At 29.0% G+C, this 20,148-nt stretch overlaps 1 protein-coding gene across 1 annotated transcript; it reads left to right on the plus strand.

The window, feature by feature from the left end:
• Positions 1 to 16,100: 16,100 nt before the first annotated feature.
• Positions 16,101 to 19,688, plus strand: LOC148299856 (cuticle protein 19-like). The gene is made up of 4 exons (XM_088275596.1): positions 16,101 to 16,223; positions 18,051 to 18,164; positions 18,317 to 18,413; positions 19,225 to 19,688. The coding sequence occupies exons 1-4, from the start codon at positions 16,209 to 16,211 to the stop codon at positions 19,377 to 19,379; spliced, it is 381 nt and encodes a 126-aa protein (XP_088131722.1). The 5' UTR covers positions 16,101 to 16,208; the 3' UTR covers positions 19,380 to 19,688.
• Positions 19,689 to 20,148: the final 460 nt, after the last annotated feature.

Consider the following 20,148-nt stretch of genomic DNA (forward strand, 5'->3'; position numbering starts at 1 on the left):
AAACGATCGTTTATAGGATATACACGATATGAAATATCCTATATATAAGCGTATTTTACAAAGGTTTACAAATTTACTAAGAAGATAATTTATTAGCCAGAAGATACATTGTAGTCAATTATACTAGATATCTTTATAAACTTTGTTCTTATTGTAAACCTTTATGTTTGTAATATTTACCTTACTAATCTGTAACTGAACTAACTGAAAAAACAATATAAAAAAGGAAATTATTTGAAGTAATAACAGTTTTATTCATATTTTATAAAACACCTTGTATGCACGATTCCATGTTAATTATTACTTATAAGAAATCTTCATTCATATTGTAAAGATACGTGTGCCTACATAAAACTATAATTTGCATTAACTTATTTTACTCTCACGAATATCAACAATTTAAAAAAATAGTCGATCCAGTTTCGCGAAGGTGACATTGAGCAATGACATTCAACATTTAAGTATTTTTGTATAAAATTAGAGTGGGTGTATTAAATGTGGTTTAAAGAGTAACTTGTCAACTTTATTAATAAACCCTATCGTTCTCAAGTTGTCTATATTTTTATAATTAAAAAATTATCAAATGCATGAAAATCTTTAAATTAATTTCATTTTTCTAATCCTTATCCCCACCCAATGGTGCATAGGGTACTGCATCGTATTGACGCAGTTTTAAATCACTCATATTTATTTTAACCCCCCCCCCCCTCGGGAATCGAACCCGGAACCTAGAGGTCGGTAGCTAAACACGCCAACCACGGAGGCGACAAAAATTAATTAATTAAATTCTATAAATAGTTTACAATATTATAACTATTATCCTCAATTGGTTCATATTTTATTGTCCCCAAAAACAATGCATATTCAAATCTTTGCCCATGACTTCAAAATTGAATCAAGTGATGCGCGATGCACGATGCATGATGCACGATGATACAATGTATGTAGGTACCAATGATGTAAGTAAAAATATTCTTTGTTTTCAACAATGATCAATGACGTATTTTAATTATGACTGCCAACTACATTACGCAATCATAATGGAAATAAAATTACTATTAACTCAATTCTTAAGTTAAGTTCTTTAACATTTTCTGGCTTCATCGCAACTTTACTTCAAATGTGAATGACATGGAATGACCTTCCATAGTTAATTAATATCAATAAGCAGTCCAAAGAAACTATAAAATTTTATCTTGTCAGGGAGTTTACCTTCATAAAGGGTTTATTTACGCTCTCAATATGTTTTTGACCATAATACTTTATAATTTATTGAGTTCATTTATTCGTTTTATTCATACAAATATTTTTTGTATTATAGCATTGTATTTTTCACTCAACCATTATGAAAAACTATTTTTCAATTAATGTATTGTTGTAAGAGGTATATATGTATGTACTTGTATAGGCTTACTATTGTTTAATTTTATCACGTTCATTGCATTCAAATTTAATATAATTAAACTTAATTTAAAACAAAAAAATATATAATTTAAAATATTGATTTAATATTTCATAGTTGTAGAATATTATTTGAGAAAAAAATGGCGGTCGTTTTGACGGTAAAATATATTTAAAACACATATTTATTTGGTTTCCGCGGTTGCATGCTGTTATTACATTTAACATCCCTTTCACAAATGTGTCATTAGCTTGCCACTCTGCTTATTTTACGAAAAAAAAATACTTCCTTTGTTATTGATTACGAAGTATTTCAGAACGAATCAATGATACACGAAGAAGAGTCTGATGGCAAAATTTTTGAAGAAGGGATCACCGTTTGTAACTCTGGCTGTCCACGGAATTTAAAGCATATATATGTTATGTACCTCCTGTAAGCTCTGATGGTATTTGGAAGTACATACACGATGATTATGAGGAGATGAAGTAACACCAGCTCAGTGGCCAATATTTATTCCATGTTCCCATAAAAAGAACCTTTTCAGGTCCTCTTTTAACGGTGTTTATTATAACCGATTAGAATTTGTACAAGTGTCAACTAATTTAGGAGGATAACATCCTCACTAAATTCTAAAATTAAACTTCCATGTTTCGCCTCCGTATAATACTAAAGTGTTGTAAGGGTTTTTTAAGTATTATTAAAATTTATTTGAGATGATCCCCGATTATGACCTAATCCATGCTTGATAAGATGTGAAGAGATGGAGTAAATAAGAAAGTAATATGGCAAAAAGTACAAAAAAAATATTTAATCATTTTTAGTTGCTCTTTCATGGTAATGGGAGTAGTTGACTAATCCGAACATTTGATTCTCCAATCTTTCTTTTTCTTGTGTCATGTTCCCTGACGTCGACTATTACTTGAGGGTATTGTCCTTGTCTTCTGCAGTTCTAAATTGTGCCTCCAATCTCCACGTAATTTAATTTATATTAACTAGAATAGTTAGCATAAATATAATACAAAGCTAATAAATAAATATATTTATTTGCACAAATAAGAAAACAAATCCACCGCATGAGGTTAGCAAATTAAAATGATAAACTGACTGCGATACGAATAGAGGCCTAGAGTTTCTAAACTAGGCCCAGGAATGTGGCGGAAGCTTTCAGGTACTTTTTTATTAAAAAAAACTGGGCAGTTCAGCTTTAAACCGGACGCCTGGTAATCCTGTAAACGTTTAGTGCCGTGTATTGACGAGAATGCTTGGTTGCTAGCTGACAGATGAAATAAGTAATTCAATATTATTTACTCCACCCGTTCGCATAATTATAAAGTTTTTTTCCATGATTAAAACAATAATTTAATGTTATGTAGTATTGTGTTATTTCTAATAATATGCTTCTCCGTATTAGAAGTTTTTTTATGTTATATTTTTTTATATGAGCTTTTTTATATGTTGTGATATCTTTATTGATAAAAAAAAGTCACTGAAAATACACGGATAAAACTTTTATTTATTCTCAGCAATGAATTTGTAGACTATATCGATATCCGTATGTCGACTATATCGATATGTATGATATGGTGAAATAAGGAAGGAATGCAAAGCTGAGATAAGCATTATCGATAAAATTAAGAAAGGTGTGATGAGATGGTTTGGACATGTGGAACGAATGGAGTGAGGAAAGAACGGTAAAACAAATTTATGAGGCGAATGTAAGTGGAAAAAGGAGCAGAGGAAGACCGAGAAAAAGATGGCACGATCAGGTATGCCAAATACTTGAAAGTGGTCAGGTTAGGAGTCGTAACAATCGGCGGGTATGTATGAGGAGATGCATAAACGTGGAAGAGGCGAACAATGTTTGCAAAGACAGAGTGGTGTGGCGTTCTTTTCTCTCTGCCTACCCCTGCGGGGAAGTGGCGTGATGGTTAATTAGTTACGTCGATATCCGGAATTTGTCTCTTTCTTAGAACAGAGAAAAAATAATTGCGACATTTGCACAAAAATACGATTCCCAAATATCTAGAATTCTTTAGAGTAATTCAATTTCTGCTCTTTGTATAAATAGAATTACCAACATTACATACAATACTTTACTCGACGATGAACAACATTCTACATCATATTTTTTTCTTCCTTTAGTTTGATGCCAAAATTAAATGTACACCACTTCGATATGCTTAAAAAATTAACATTGTGGATACTTCTATGTATCGCTATGTTTTCTATGTGTGTAACTACCTTCTAACGATGTTATATTCTTTATAAAATTGACTTAAATTCCCATATAATTTATTTTCAAAATCTTTGTAATTTTCAATCCATACCAAAAATAATACGCAAAACATAGAGTTAACCCCTCTGTGCAAACGTGGTTGTCCAATATCCATACGCGCAAATGAAAAATTATCGCTCTATTGTGTGAGTGAAAAAATGACCGGAGAAGGTCACAAACTAAATTATTCACTAGTCATTACCAAAGCATCGCGATAGAAAAACCAGTTTCAAAGTGACTTATCTTTGGACGATGATTGTGTTACATAAAAAAGTTGACTCATTATTTTTGATTGCCATAATATCTATAGGTCTGTTGTTTTTCATTGTATAACTAAGATGACACTCATTTTTTTTTTCATTGAATGTTTAATGTTTTCCTTTCCCACTTATTTTGTTATTATTAAATTATTCGTTATTCGTTATTATTTGTTAAATAATTTTGAAACAGTACTCATTTTTTACCCTACTGAACAAGTACCAAAACTCGGTACAAGGAAAGAGTTGTTCGTTGCTGAGTTTCCTATACTTGTAATACCTTAAAGACCCATTTCCACTAATTGGTATATTATGCGATCTGAAGTAAGAGAAATATTGCATTTGGCAGTAAGTTTGTGGAATAACGTGATGATTTAAATATAAAAATAAAACACTTTTTTTTGATGACATTTTTGAGTTTATTAACATAGACTAGTTTCGAGAAGTAAAGAGGTTCACATAACAGTGGGGAAAAAACTCAAATATTTCAACAAAATACTTTTTCAACGGTTTTTTTTCTGTTGATGAGAACGTCTCTCGAAACTAGTCGTGACTCAAAAAATGGTATCATGGAAGAATTTTCTGTAGAAGTAAGAATAAGTTAAATACTGATTAATGCTCTAACGCTAATAACGAATCATGACTTAACTCAATTGGAATCCATTATTAACAGTCCTGGTTAACTTATATTTGTTTGTAACTTTTGAATTGTTTCTTTTTATACGCTAATCATAAGGTATTTTCAGAATTTTGATTAAAATTAGAAAAAACGTTCAATTACCCAAAGAAGTTTTTTAAATGCTTCATATGAATATACAAGTCCATTAATTTAACAGTAGCAATTATGTTTTAAAATCCTAGTTCTAACTACATATTTTTGTTGTTGAAAATGTTTTAATTTATTATGTGCCTGTATTGATAAAAAAAGTTCTCACATATTCTGTTCATTACTATTCATAAGGTTGTTTCAAGGTCTTTCGTTTATTTATATTCATCTTCACAATATCATCTAGTCTTGTTCATGTGGCATTCGTTATGTTCCATTGGCTATAGAAGTGTAAACCATGGTTTGGTTATCCTGTTTAAAAAATAGCTCATCAGCCTTATTAGGAGGCGTAGCTTATCATTTTGAAACCGGTCTCGATAAAATTAATATCCTCAGCTACATCAGGACATTACAAGGTGCCGTCGCGTCGCCTAAAGGTGATCCAGTTTTTGCAGTCGTCAATTATAACGCAAAAATCAAGATACATATTGAGATCCTTTGCATCCTTATATTGGAATTCTGTTTTTTTGTTATTTTGTCTTGTTTTGTTTTTTTGATTAATTATGTTTTGCTTGGAATAACCAATTTAGATAAGATCACGGGTTGACGTATGAAGAAGTACGTAAATTAGTGTCTAAATATTGATTTACAATGGGGATTTTGCGTCAGAGCTGCATAATAAAGCAATAATGCTTATATGAATATATTTTTTGTTAAGAAAGAAAAACTGTTTTTTACAATGTAAAATAAATTTTCTAAATCCGCTTAAAATATGAATATTTCAAATTACCCACATAAGGATATTTTCACATCCTACGAAATTCATGACGCATTAGTCGTTTTATTCATAATACTTCACAAAATCGAAAACTCCAGTTGTTTTTGTGCTTCCACACCAACCGTCCCTCTAAGTAAAAAATCTCGACACATAGCGAAGAATTGAAGTCCAAATTGCACGGGAGGCGAAGGACAAAGATTGTTTCGCCATTTTATTGATTAAAGCTGTTTCACACATCCTTATTTTAAAACGGAAAATTATAAATGAAAACACAATTAAAGTAGAATATATTTTTAGTAGGTACATCATTTTTATCATAAAAATATGTTTAAAATATTTATTGATGAAGAGATATGTTACAATAGATATCCATTATCCACTCTTTTTTAAAGTAAACTTCCGAAGCTACTTCATAAAGGCTATGCAAAGAAAAGTAAACGGTAGTTTTTTTTAATGAAAAAAATTATATAAAATAATGCGTTTGGAACTTTTTGCTTCATAGAAAATCCACAAATGAACGTTAACGCCAATATTACTAAATAATAATAAAAATAATATTTTTTCTTATGTATGTAGAATTACTTTTCCTCCCCATCACATGTCAACGAAATGGCGGTAAAAGTTCGAAATATTAAAAATGAAAGAAAACGGTCAATTGAATATAAATTAGTCTAAAAATCACACCCTCTTGGTAATTCATTACTTGGGACCATAAAAATCCGAGCAAACAGGAAGAAAAGAAAAACATTTGGATGCTGATTTTTTTTAAACCATTGATATCAAAATGTTCTAGCGTAGTTCGGTTAATTATGTCAATCCTAATGTAAAATAAAATGACTTACTTAGTAAAAAAAATTCCAGTATTACACGATGATGCACTTAGTTTTAATATACCTACACATATACATTATAAAAAATTATGAAAAAAGGTGATTGCCAGCTTTTAAAATATTTTATTTTATTGTGATTAACGTTTTGTCACAATATACTTATTATATTTTGTTGTTTCTTGACGATGTCAATATTGTTACTTTGAGCGCCATCTGTGGTCAAGTAGAAAAGTGTTTTTGCAAATCGTATCTCTTTCGTAAGTTCTTGTTAACATCGATAGATTAATATTGAAACCACCTTAAGATTATATAAATAGATGGCAGTAAATTTTTGAAATCAATTCAATTATATTGAAAAAAATATATACATGTGAATTCTGTCCATAATAATATCAAATTTATTTACTACTTATCTGGCGGAGGGTTATAGGCATTTAGGTTTCAGGCGAATTCAAATTATTATTTTTCTTATAAAAGAAACAATGAGAATTTCATGATCGCCCAGCATTTATACATATAATATCGACGTGCCCTACGTAAAGTGCTCTAACTACATTTTTGTCAATTTTGAGATATTTGATGTACGTTATCAACACACCGTTATCTACACATAGAAATAAACAAAAAAAACAATTATAAAATAAATTACACCTAGTTTTCAGGCGTATAAGACGCTATCTACATCGCATTTTCGAAATGAACAGAACTCCTAAAACACAACCTTATTTTGACAAAGCATAAAGCATAAGTTTTTAAACGATATAATACATTATTTTATCGTGTTTTAATGTATAATACTAGTTTAGAAATTCAGATAAAACCGTTGATAACAGATAAAAAAATTCAGAAAAAAAAATACGTTTAAAAAATCTTCTAAGCTCTCTCCTGTAATGTAACAGATTTGCAGATAGAGTACTGTATGTGTATATACACGGGCAGTGTTATCTTTAAATTGATATTATTTGTAGATCTAAGAGACACACATTCTTGAAAAAAGGAGTGATCGGGTAAGATTGAATTGAAAATATATTTGTAATCTGTAATCTGCTCTTTTACAGAAAATTCCTGTTAATGTAAAAAAACGACACGATTAAAATTAAGGTATTTTAATTAATTCATAAATGGTAATATTGAATAAATGTTTAAATAATTAAAAATACAAGTTGAATGGTGACCATAAATATAATAATATGAATTATTTATTAATAATTATTATTATTGAGCTGTTCCGGCTATTTACGAGAATTTGATGCAAGTTGTAAACGTTCATTTTCTACCGAGAAAGTGGGAAAATTGCATAGTAGTACTGGTTGTGACGTAAAAATCACTCACCAACGTCATTTACATATAAGCACTAAGTGCCGGCCCAGAACCGATTTAACTGAATGAACGCAACTCGGCCTAGTGGCTTTTGAAAACCCCGTTGATCCAAACACTTAAAACATAAAGAAAATAGTAATTATTATTTTATGCTTTTATTAAATTATTAGATACAAACCAATATTTTTAGCTTTTCCACTTTATTTTTATTTGACGTTACCGACATCATCAGACTGGTCTGATCACCAGTCTGATGATGTCGGTAACGACGAAACCCGGTCGCTGGTCAAATAAAAATAAAGTGGAAAAGCTAAAAATATTGGTTTTAATCTAATAATATATTAAAAATGCAATTCCATCACGAAGTGTCAGTGGATAATATAAATCTATTATGTTTTTATATTATTTCGTTACATGTTAAATCATTACATTTTAAATTGTATGTATATACATCTTCTTCGTCCTGGCTCCATCCCAACTTATCGTCTTTGTAAACTTTTGGGGACAGCTCTCCTCGTCCTCAGATCCATCTATCATATACTACGTCACCTAGGCCATGCCTTCGAATCATGTTGTCTTTTTGTGACATCTGATTTACAACACAAATTATCATTATAACTTGGCTGCAAGATAAACGAATCCAAATGTTTCATTGCACCTGAATATCTCCATGTGGTTCTTTCTCAATATTTCTATTCATTATTGAGTTAATAACTTATATAACATTAAAAAATAGAAAACCAACAATATATTTTATTTTATCAACTGACTTAAAACATCGTATTTGCAAAGCGCAACCTTATTTTACTTGTTAATATAAAGCTACAAAAATATTCGTTTTTGAATAATTGATATTCGTTTTCATGTAAAAAGGTGGAAAACCTGTTTTCAATTTATTATAATTAACGATTGACGGACGACATCCTAAATGCCTCCAAGATCAGGAGAGGAAGTACTGAACGACCAAGGAGCAGGCTCCTGTTCAATAGAGAACCAATAATGAATGGCTGAAATAGAAAATATTAGAATAAATGTGTGGGTAATTTTATGTCATGTTGGCTTACCTTACTTCCATTTTCGTAATCAAATATGTAAACAAAAGGCAAAAACCTTAGGAGTCTAAGAAAAATCGATCATCTAATAATAAAAATTTCAACTAACTTTGTGTAATCCACAGATCTTTTTTTTTAATTTTTGATTATTTTTGGGCTTCATTTTGCATATTTGAATATTTACTAAAGCCGGGACTGGAAGTAGTAATAGCACGTAATATAATGGGTATCAGCAACGTATCGGTGGTCACGGTATGCGATACACGGGGAACAAGCTGTTATTGTATATACATGGTTAACACTCTCGCTACCGATAGCGGTGGAATTTCACCCATACTATACACATATATATGACGAAAATTAACGGCCATTACAAAAAATTTGCACGGACTCAAATTTTATAAACCGCTAAAAATAAAATATAAATAAAAATTCTATTATAAAAATGGCATATTTTACAAGTAAAAGTCGAATTATATAGATTTTTTTCTTAGTTTAGTTGAATTATTTTCATCATAAATTGTATATAAATGGGTTAAGAATGAACGCGTGTTTAAAATCACACTTCCAAAAAACATTTAAAATCTACAATACGATTAACATGTTTTAGCGTAATATATGTGTGAAACGTCGTAAATGGGTATTATTAAAAACAGCTATGGATTTTTGAAAATATAGTTTTCAATTTTGAACTTTTATTTTTTATTTTTTATGATATACTCGTATAACAGGCCAAAAAACAGATCGTTGATCGTAGAAACGCGTATCAAAATAATAGGCTTCTCATAAAATTTTAGACCAATAATATGTATTCTTAAAATCATTATTTTGAGATACTGTAGTAACTATTAATTGATAACTACAAACACATATTATCTAAGATTTTTCGTTCCAGGAATATCCATGTTAAAAGTAATTTATTGGATACGTTTGTAAAATACACGACATTTTACAGCAAACAAGTGGTCACAGAGTTCGTAACCAAATTTCAAATAGTAACCAAGTTATCTTTGTTAATTTACCGTATCCTCATTAAAATTATCAGAAACGCTGTCTTTTTTTAAACATTGATCACCTTGCTTTGATCAGATAAGTAATCAAGTTAACATTGCACCAAATAGGTACGGTGCCCAATGCACTATTGGGTGAATTAGAGAGTCATGGGGAGTATTTATCTTTTATTTTACCATTTTTAAACTTTTATTCCGCTACATGCATACCAACTGATCGAAAGTGTGTGCCAAAACCACTGTTTAAAAATACACGCTTTGTATGTAAATTAATGTTTACCTGTAACAAAGCTGTATGATCTATATTAATATTTTAATGAGGTTACATATTCTCCATAAAAGCAACTCATCCTTATAAGTAATAAAATTACATAATTATTACAAAACATAGTGAACATGTTTATTATACATACTAACTATTATGTTTCCGATCATTTCAACAAAACGTTGTGTTTTTTATTGATATAATGTTAATGAGTATTAACATAGCTACAAACGTAGAATAATATAATTTTTTATTAGACTTTTATTAAATCAATGTCATACAAATAGAAAAATGATAATTCAGATCTACGTAAAGAACTTTTTAATTAGTAACATTTTGCGAAAGGTAGATATTTTTCGTTTTTAATTGACAAAACATCGTTTTTTTATTTTCGTGACACTCAAAAATACTTGAGGAAACTTGTTATTATTAAATCAAATGTATTTATTTGATTTAAATAAAATGGTACCTTGAAATCATATAACCCAGAGGCAATGAAATCGTGTTAAGTAATAATTATAGTGATATACTTATTGTAATGTTTCAGTATACATTTTATGAATATTATTGACACAATTTATCATTACACGTAACACGTCCATTTTACCACATAAGTTGCAATAAATTCTTTCTTGTCACAAATATATTAAGTATTGTAATAAATGTGAAACCATATTGTGTGTAAGTCCATAAGTTGACGTAATCATAAAAGTGAAAAATAAATCAAATGAGATATTAATCACCGTCCGTTTACCGATATTGTAACAGCCGAAAGATCATTCCGACCCATGAAATTTATGCGTTTTGATTTTAATTCCCTCGCACAACGTTCGTACTATATAATATTTCCTACCCGTCAATAGAATTAATATGGGCTAGTAGTTGTACGCCATAAAAAAATATGATTTTTTTTACTAAGCATTAATTAAGAAGTAAAGAAGTATCTCGATACTACAAACGATCTTTAAAATTAAGCGTATTTTGAAAAATGTCAATCTGAAATTGGATTTAAACAACCAATTTAATTTAAACAATTTCAAATATACATACATGCCAAGGGACTAAGTCGAATCGTCAATTGAGATTATTGAAGGTATTATTAGTATTCTAAAATGCCATTTAATTTAAGCCTTTCCTCCATCATGTTGCATTAAGTAAAAGCTCAGATAATAATTCTCAATTCCAATTAATTATAATCCGTTTTCTGACTTTCCAATGATAAAATATGCCTTGTAAATTTCCCATACGCACACTCACACACATATATTTATATATAGGCGGTGATATCTTAAAATTGATATTTTTTGTAGATCAAAGAGACACACATTATTGAAAATCGATCATTCTTGAGTGATCGAGTAAGATTAAATTGAAAACATTTTTCAATAATCATTGAAGTCTCACTATCGATTATATTAATTAATAGACATTTCTTTAACCAACGAATAGACAATTGAATTAAAAAGTGCACATTTACAGTTATTATAAGCATGTACTTAGGTTTTCAGAATACGCGTAATATTTTATTAATGAAGAGGTTCCACACGATGCATTATTTTTCCTCATGCATAACTAGGTTCTCACTATAATGTTACATAGGTAATTACTATTTACAATGGGTAGCCATCACATTAACACCACTGGAAAAATAATTGAAATATTATTCGGAAAATAATAAAATTGATATTTGATTAAAAATAAAGCAATTATAGACGTATTTTTCTCGTAACAAAGTAGATGTAAATATAACATACATAGGTACATACATATGTAGTACCTCTTTATATGTATCGCAAATCTAAGGGGCAGTAAGAAATCACCTTAGCGGATTTTTTTTTAATTTTACACCAACAGATAAGATGTCCAAACATAAAAAAATTCAAATAATATTCAAGATTTTAAATACATTTAATGTCATAGACTTGTTGTATGTATATTCACAGCGGACTGAGTCGACAGTGATTTTTCCATCTAATAAAACGATTTGATAAAAAAATCCCAAAAGCGTTATGAGATTGTTTAATAATTTTTGGATGTTTGAATATTTGTGTTTCTTATGTGAATCCCACCTACTGTATGTTAAAGAATAAACTACTCACGTTAAGTTTTCTTCCGATTAACGCGATTCACTGAGTAACAAGGCGATCAAGCGTGCGATTATATCATTCTGATTATAAGTCATACAAAATATTGCCTGACAAATATATTTGAAATATTTAACATAAGTATGTAATTTAATAAAATAAATACACCATTTCGTATATAAAAGGAGATGTTAATAATAATAGCAATCATTGTTTGTTACCATAATTTTAAGTTTATCCTTTAATGTGGTCATTATTTTTTTTATATTTAAAGCCGAATTCTTTAAAAAATACCATTTTGAGGATTTAAACATGTTTTTACATATTGTACATAATTTCCTTGCATTTTAGGGTAATTTGTGCCGCAAAGTATGTGCCGCGGCACATTTGTGTACCGTGGTGATTTGTAGGTGTGCCACGGAAAAAGTCTAGTTTTTTGAAGACAACATCCTTATTAACAATTGCTCAAAATTTTGATCGCCTACGCACAATTAAATAGGCTCACATTTCGCATTAAACATAACATGTTTGTTATATACAGTACCGAACAGATTAATTAAAAAAACTTTTTTTGTTGTATTTTCCTAAAAAGTTTTGCAAAATCTTTTGTTTATAATCACAAAGTAATATTTAAAATCAATCAAAGATTTTACTCTTCTTGGCATCTATTATATAAGATTTTGGCACGTGGATGCCATTTTTTCGTCTCGAAACCATACCTGAAATAGAATTTCAATTAGGTTTATGTCTGGAAAAATTCTTGATCAGTCCAACACAGTTCATTATTTTTGTGTGAAAAATTTCATAATTTTTTTTTGGATTTGTGGCAGGGGGTTAAATCTTGCTGAAATATTCCATTACCAATTTACCTTCGTTTTTGTATCTCTGGTAGTATCTTTTCCAGTAGAATTAGCTGATACTTCTCGCTATTCATAATCTCAGTTACTGAAAGAAGCAGTTTTGGTCCATAATACGAGGAACACCCTCAAAACATTTTTTTAGAGGGTGTAAAAAATACGAAAAAATGTTTTGTTTCAATTAACCTGTTCGACGCTGTATGTTTTATATTAATTTTTCTAATAAACCAATATTAAATAAAAATTTTTTTTTCTTTGGTGTACCTTAAAAATTTCATGATTTGGCAGGTGTACCTTGAACAGAAAAGTTTGCGGAAGTGGTTTACACTACGATATTGAGTAGCATATTTTATGGTTGTACATAAGGGAAATAAAAGTTTGATCATTCGATATACATATAACATAATATCTAGAGTTTTGTGGAGGAAATAATTTATTTAATGCATAATATAATTTATTTAATTAATACATAATATTTATTTTTGGTTTTTACAGCTTAGACCGATTAAAAACACAAAAGAATATTCAAACATAATTTATTTTGAGTCACCTATTTACTCGCTTTAAAGAAACTTTATATTTAAAAAAATATCAGAAAATTTATGAACTTATTTGTTTCAACTTTTTCATTTTTATAATGTGTCAAATTTTAAATTGTTAATGCCAATTCATTTAATGCGTACATAAGTGTGGATGTTAAGAAATTAAATCTGAAATGATTTATTAAAAAAGTGCTTTTCGAATGTTGTGAAAGACGGTTGGAATGTGAAATATATAATAAAAAAGAATTATTTTTATAACAATAAGAGCTAATAGAGCGGAAGTTATGACAGAAGCATGTAACAGTAACAGGAGGTAATAAGTGGATGGATAAGTGTGAGTAGAAAAAAATGTGTTGTTTCACAATTAAAACTGCATTCACGTGGTGTTGAATTACGACAAAGGCATTGACTTTACTTTGATGTTTTATTTATAAAACAACTTTATTATTACCATTTATTTTATAACTTAAAATTCTTTCAAATTTACTACGCATGTTTTTTTAAAGAAAATAAACTTTCGTTAAAAATAACAATAAAACATATCGTTTAAATAGTATGCAATACGACAAGGATGTGATTTTTTGCATATCCTTCAAAAATTAGATATTGAATCAAAAGCTTTCAAAAGTTTTGACATTAAATATATGTATGTCTAATATTTTACCATTATTCATAGAGTTTAAGCCAAATTCGTCCGTGATTACAATGGTGAATTATTTTTATGGAAAGAGCGCATATGACCATAAATTTATTTTGAATATCGGACAACATAAGCCATTCAAATTTTTTGTTGGACCATTAGTTTAAAAAAAGCGTGGCCTTCCGCCCCAACAGAAGTATACCCTTTGGGTAGGCTTAAATGGAGAAGCAGAAATATATCATTTAATTTTTATTAGAAATCGTTTAAAAAATCAGTTATTTCATGTTGCAGTATTCCATTTTTAGTGTTTAATAGCATAATAATAGTTCTATTCATTAAAACAAATATTTTTTTAATAGGGTCGTTTAATTTTTGACAATACGAATTTATAGCATTAAATACGATCGTTTTTACATACCATATATATATTTATATATATATATATATATATATATATATATATATATATATATATATATATATATATATATATATATATATATATATATATATATATATATATATATATATATATATATATATATATATATATATATAAAGGGTCCGCCAAATAACTTTTTTTTTTCAAAAACAGGGCGCAAAACATCGAGTGTAGCTTCGGCTGTGTGGCACGTAGCGCCGTCCTGTTGAAACCAAATGTTGCCAATATCCTCCTCTTCAATTTTTGTGAACAAAAATCCGTTCAACATGGCCCGATAACGATCGCCATTGACTGTAACGGCCACTCCTTGCTCATTTTCAAAGAAAAATGGCCCAATTATGCCTCTGGACCAAAATCCGCACCAAACAGTGACTCGTTTTGGGCGTACCGGCTTTTCAATGTATGCGTGCGGGTTTTCTGTGCCCCAAATACGACAATTTTGCTTGTTTACATACCCGCCAAGATCAAAATGAGCTTCATCCGAAAAGATGATTTTTTTGGCAAAATCGGCATCTTCTGTAAGTCGATCGCAGGCCCACTCAGCGAAGCGAAAACGCATTGGATGGTCAGTTGGCTTCAACTCCTGAACCAATTGGACTTTGTATGGCGTCATACCAAGGTCTTTATGCAAAATTCGTCTCAATGATGTCTCCGAAATGTTCAATTGTTGAGAACGACGGTGAATTGATGTTGATGGCGCTTCACGCACACTTTCTGCCACAACATCGATATTCTCGGGTGTACGCACTGTTTTTGGCTTTTCACGCTTTGGTTTATCGATGAGGATGCCAGTTTCTTTCACTTTTTTCACAAGATAACGAACATACGGAGCTGACGGTGCTTCTCTTCTTCCAAAAACCGTACGCAATTTTCGCACACATTCTGCAACATTACCATGATTTTCAAAGTAATGTCGCAATATTTCCCAGCGTTGTTCAAGCGTATACACAACCATATTCGCTCAGCGGAAAGATAAAACTAATTATCTGTCAAATCAGACATGAGCTAAGTGTTACCATTCACGAAATAAGCACTAGTTGAAAAAAAAAACTTTAGATGGCGGACCCTATATATATATATATATATAATATATATATATATATATATATATATATATATATATATATATATATATATATATATATATATATATATATATATATATATATATATATATATATATATATATATATATATATATATATATATATATATATATATATATATATATATATATATATATATATATATATATATATATTGTAAAAGGGTTGCGGAGTATGGGGGAAAATTGATATAAAAGTGATTTATTTATTTATTAAAAGATTTATTAGAATATTAATGCCTGTTATCAGAATGGAGCAATGTTAGTAATCTGGAACGATCTGTTAGTACGTTAAACAGTATGTGAAGTTAACTTCGCATTGAACAGTATTCATTACACAAAGTGTAGACCAAATATTCACCAATACACACAACAATAGATGAAATAACATGCATTTTCTCGCTTGGCATGGAGTAATAATAATCCGTGCACTGGTATAAATACGACCAGCTACGATATCGAAGGTATCAGTTCAACTCCTGTCTTGTGTTAAGTCACTCGAAGAGGAAGAAAGTGAGCAGTACCAAATTTAAAAATATTTCTCAAGTTTTTAGTAAAAATCCTTTTAGGAAACCCATTTAAAATGCGTTGCTCCCAAGTAAGGAAACTAACCTTTTTTATTGCATTAAATTTTAGCAATGTTTATGTGTATAAAATCACAAGTAAACATGATATTTTTACTATTTTTCAATTCATATACTTTAACATACACTTTTTTAATCCAATTTTAATTTTAATCTAATATTTCAAAAAAATCTAGTTTTAACTTTTGAAGTCGAAACATAATATTTTACAACACTCGTAAAAAATCCTGCGAATTGTTTTTCGATGGATTATTTATAATTTTAAATTAATTAATATTATGAATATTAGCGTTTTTTTTTAATTTTAAGAAAAGTAATTATATAAATAAACTGTATATTTCCATACATAAAATAATTTTATTTATTGTTTCGGCATTCACTTTGTGGTAAGACATGATAAAATTGTAAAAGAAAAATATATGATTTTTTACCACTTAAGTTTATTTTATGACGACTAGTTTCGGAAACTAGGCTTCTATCTTCAGGTAAGTTTACATTTAGACCTGAAGATAGAAGCATAGCTTCTGAAACTAGTCGTCATAAAATAAACTCAAGTGGTAAAAGAACAAGTGTTTTTCTTTTACAATTTGAAAATATAATTCATATGAATGTGTCTCTAAACAACCCAATTTTGGTTTTATAACTCTTTTGTTGTAATACGGTTTCTTAAATGAAATACGTTTAATCGTGGTCATTTATATTCACGATATACAATCGTGCGATTATGAAACGAAAGGAAATATAACCAAAATATTCATGGTATTCAAAATGGGTTTAATCCACTTTTCTCCAACAAACCACAAATGTGTAGACATGTCTGTTGTTATAGAAATGCAGCGGACACCAGATAAAATGTTATGAGCCCTAATTTGCATGAAACGTTACGTTACATGATACAATCCATTAAATTGTTTTCCTGTTTGTATTAGAAATAAGATCTTACCTTATGTCATTGCTTCCACATTTGGTACTTATGTGGAAAACTAGTTCAACTTGCTCACCCACGCTTATTGTGATTTCACTTATACTTGAAGATTTTTCTTATGGTTGCACGAGTGTCTATTTATTTCATTATGTCTTGATTCATTCAACATAGTGATATTTCACTCATTTATATCAATCAATCAAAAATTAATTGTGATCCAATTAGAGTTTATGTAAATGTTATCTATCTATGTTTTCGTTTTCCAGTATTATTATTTTGATGCATAAAATAAATGATTATTTCTTTTTACTTATTAACATCAACGTAAATATCAGTTTTTAACGCGACCAAAAATAAAGACACTTGATATGACAGATTTTATATTTGATATTTTTTTGTTTAAATTCTCAATACGTTTATTCAATTAGAGTTCATCTTCCAAACTCCAAAATCTATTGCTATTAATAAAATAAAAATATTATTTTATATTCCAGGGATGTAATTTTTTTTGTGAGGTGTTTTGTCTTGAGAGAGTATTGTCAAACGACGGCCTAATAAGAAACAGCTGTCATGACAAATAAAATAGTATACTAGATTATTTATTAAAAAAAATACTTATTATATATACATATATAAATTTACATATATCCCATATATGTCTATATCCCATGGCAGAATAATTTACTGAATATCTCACTTTTTGTAATCTTACGCTTTGCGTTACTAAGATATCTACTCTATGTGTTATAATTTGCAACCATCATTAAGAATCATTTTTCTCATAACTCTTTAAATATGAGGTAGAAAAATTTTACACCCAAAAAACAATTGGTGATTAAAAGCATTAAGTAAATTGTCGTATATTATGTGAAATTAAAAAAAGAATTGTTAGTGTATATATAATCACTTGCTTCAGGTATTCGTGGCTCTGGCTTTGATCGCCGCCTGCAATGCTGGATACATCGGAGCTGGATATGGCCACGCTCCAGTCGCTGCCTTCGCAGGACACGATGAACACGTCGATTATTACGTAAGCCAATTTTATAATACGTAAATTTAAAGTAAGATTTACAATTTTTAATGAACAAGTAAATTTAAAAAAAAACGTATAATCAAAATTATTTATCATTCTGAAAATTTGGTCCCAAAACAATAATTAATCAGGAAAATATTTGTTTTCAGGCACATCCAAAATACACATTCGATTATTCTGTAAAAGATCCCCATACCGGAGATAACAAGAACCAATGGGAGACCAGGGATGGAGATGTAGTCAAGGGTAGGTTTTGTACCCTCCTTACTTTTTTAAAAATTATTGTTTCTTTTAAAACCCATTTTATATATTTTTAATGAAACATTTTTTGATATTTAAAGTTCGTTAAGAATGTTATGGGAAACATTTTCGTAAGATTGGAACGAGTGAATTCTCTCATAAACATGTATATATGTATATTTAAAAAAAAATCATTTAAAATGTATTTTAAACCGAAATAAAAATCGTAATTGAAGTATTATATTACATTATGATAAACTGAATTAATGTGAAAATATTCGGTAATTTCAGTTTTTATTTCATCATCGAGTATTGTTCGTATGTCTTTTCATAGTACAAAAGTACAACATTTACGTAAAAGTACAAGTAATTTACTCTTTTATAAAATAAATAACTTAAACAATTCATTCAATAAAAAATGAAAAAAAATGTTCTTGATTCATTATGAAAATTCAGAGTTGACATAACAATGGTTTTTTATTACGATCATACTTTCTTGTAAGCTTGATGCAAGTGACACACGACGTAATTCTAAAATCATGTCAATATAACAAACCTAGTTTTAAACCTTAATATGTAACATTAATTTTACTTATCATAATTCAATTCATAAATACCAGAGAAAACTACATTCAAATTATTCAAAACATGAATATAATGTTATCTCTCTGAGCTATCTCGAAATAATATGTAATACCTAGCTCATTAAGTAATCAAAATGTTAGTTTTCTCTTACGAAATAATCATATCCGGAATTTAATTACGAAAGAAATTTCATCGTGACATTTATGTGTATCAATTTTTTTAATTTTTCAAGGATCTTATTCGTTGGCCGAGGCTGATGGAACGACCAGGATCGTAGAGTACACCGCCGATAAACACAATGGCTTCAACGCTATCGTCAAGAGGGTGGGACATGCTCAACACCCCCAGATCTACGGGCACGAAGAAGCCCATCATGGACATTACTAACTCTCCGCCACCAGGCAACAGCCATCTTGTAAATAATGGAATGAGAAGTGTTATCACCTACAAACTGCGTAATTTTGCTAAATCTTTTAATCACGCTCTAAGCCAAGGTTATGAATTATTGCTAAGGATTCAATTCTTGTAAACATGTAATATGTATTATATTATGAAATATATATTTATATTTTTTACAGATTCAATAAGCAAACATATATACATACATGCTTTGCTTTTTATTATTTTTTGCTACACAAACGCATTTTTTTAAAAAATCATTTGAATGATTTATGCCATGTAAATAATTATAAAGGTATTTCCTTTATTATTAGTATTTTTACATATATATCATATAATCATTTTACAACATATGTTTTATTGATTTATTCATGTTCTTATAGCAGTTTGTAAGAATCAATGTTATTATTAGCACCCAAAAGTTACTACAATTGTTAATGTTTTTTTTACGTTTGTACTCAAATATATATTCTCAAATAATATCTTTGTTTTTTACTTACTTTTGAACGCTTAATATTTATAACATAAGCAATACTTAAATAACAAAACATTATTATTATTTTCAAATCTCTGTTTCTCCCTCTATTTTTCCATAATGTACACAATTCGAATGATATAAAATCTCCTTAATGAAGTGCTTATCTGTGGTGATACAGAAGAGTGAAACAAGTCTAGTATATTATGTGTCAGACTTGTGCCCGTCTTCCATTTCACCTGAGATATGTAATATATGTACCTAAATATAGACAAAAATAAT

Source organism: Brachycentrus maculatus, unplaced genomic scaffold (genome assembly GCF_059751285.1).
Source record: "Brachycentrus maculatus isolate JH-2025_06_01 unplaced genomic scaffold, ASM5975128v1 h1tg000914l, whole genome shotgun sequence".
In the NCBI taxonomy this organism is placed as follows: domain Eukaryota; kingdom Metazoa; phylum Arthropoda; class Insecta; order Trichoptera; family Brachycentridae; genus Brachycentrus; species Brachycentrus maculatus.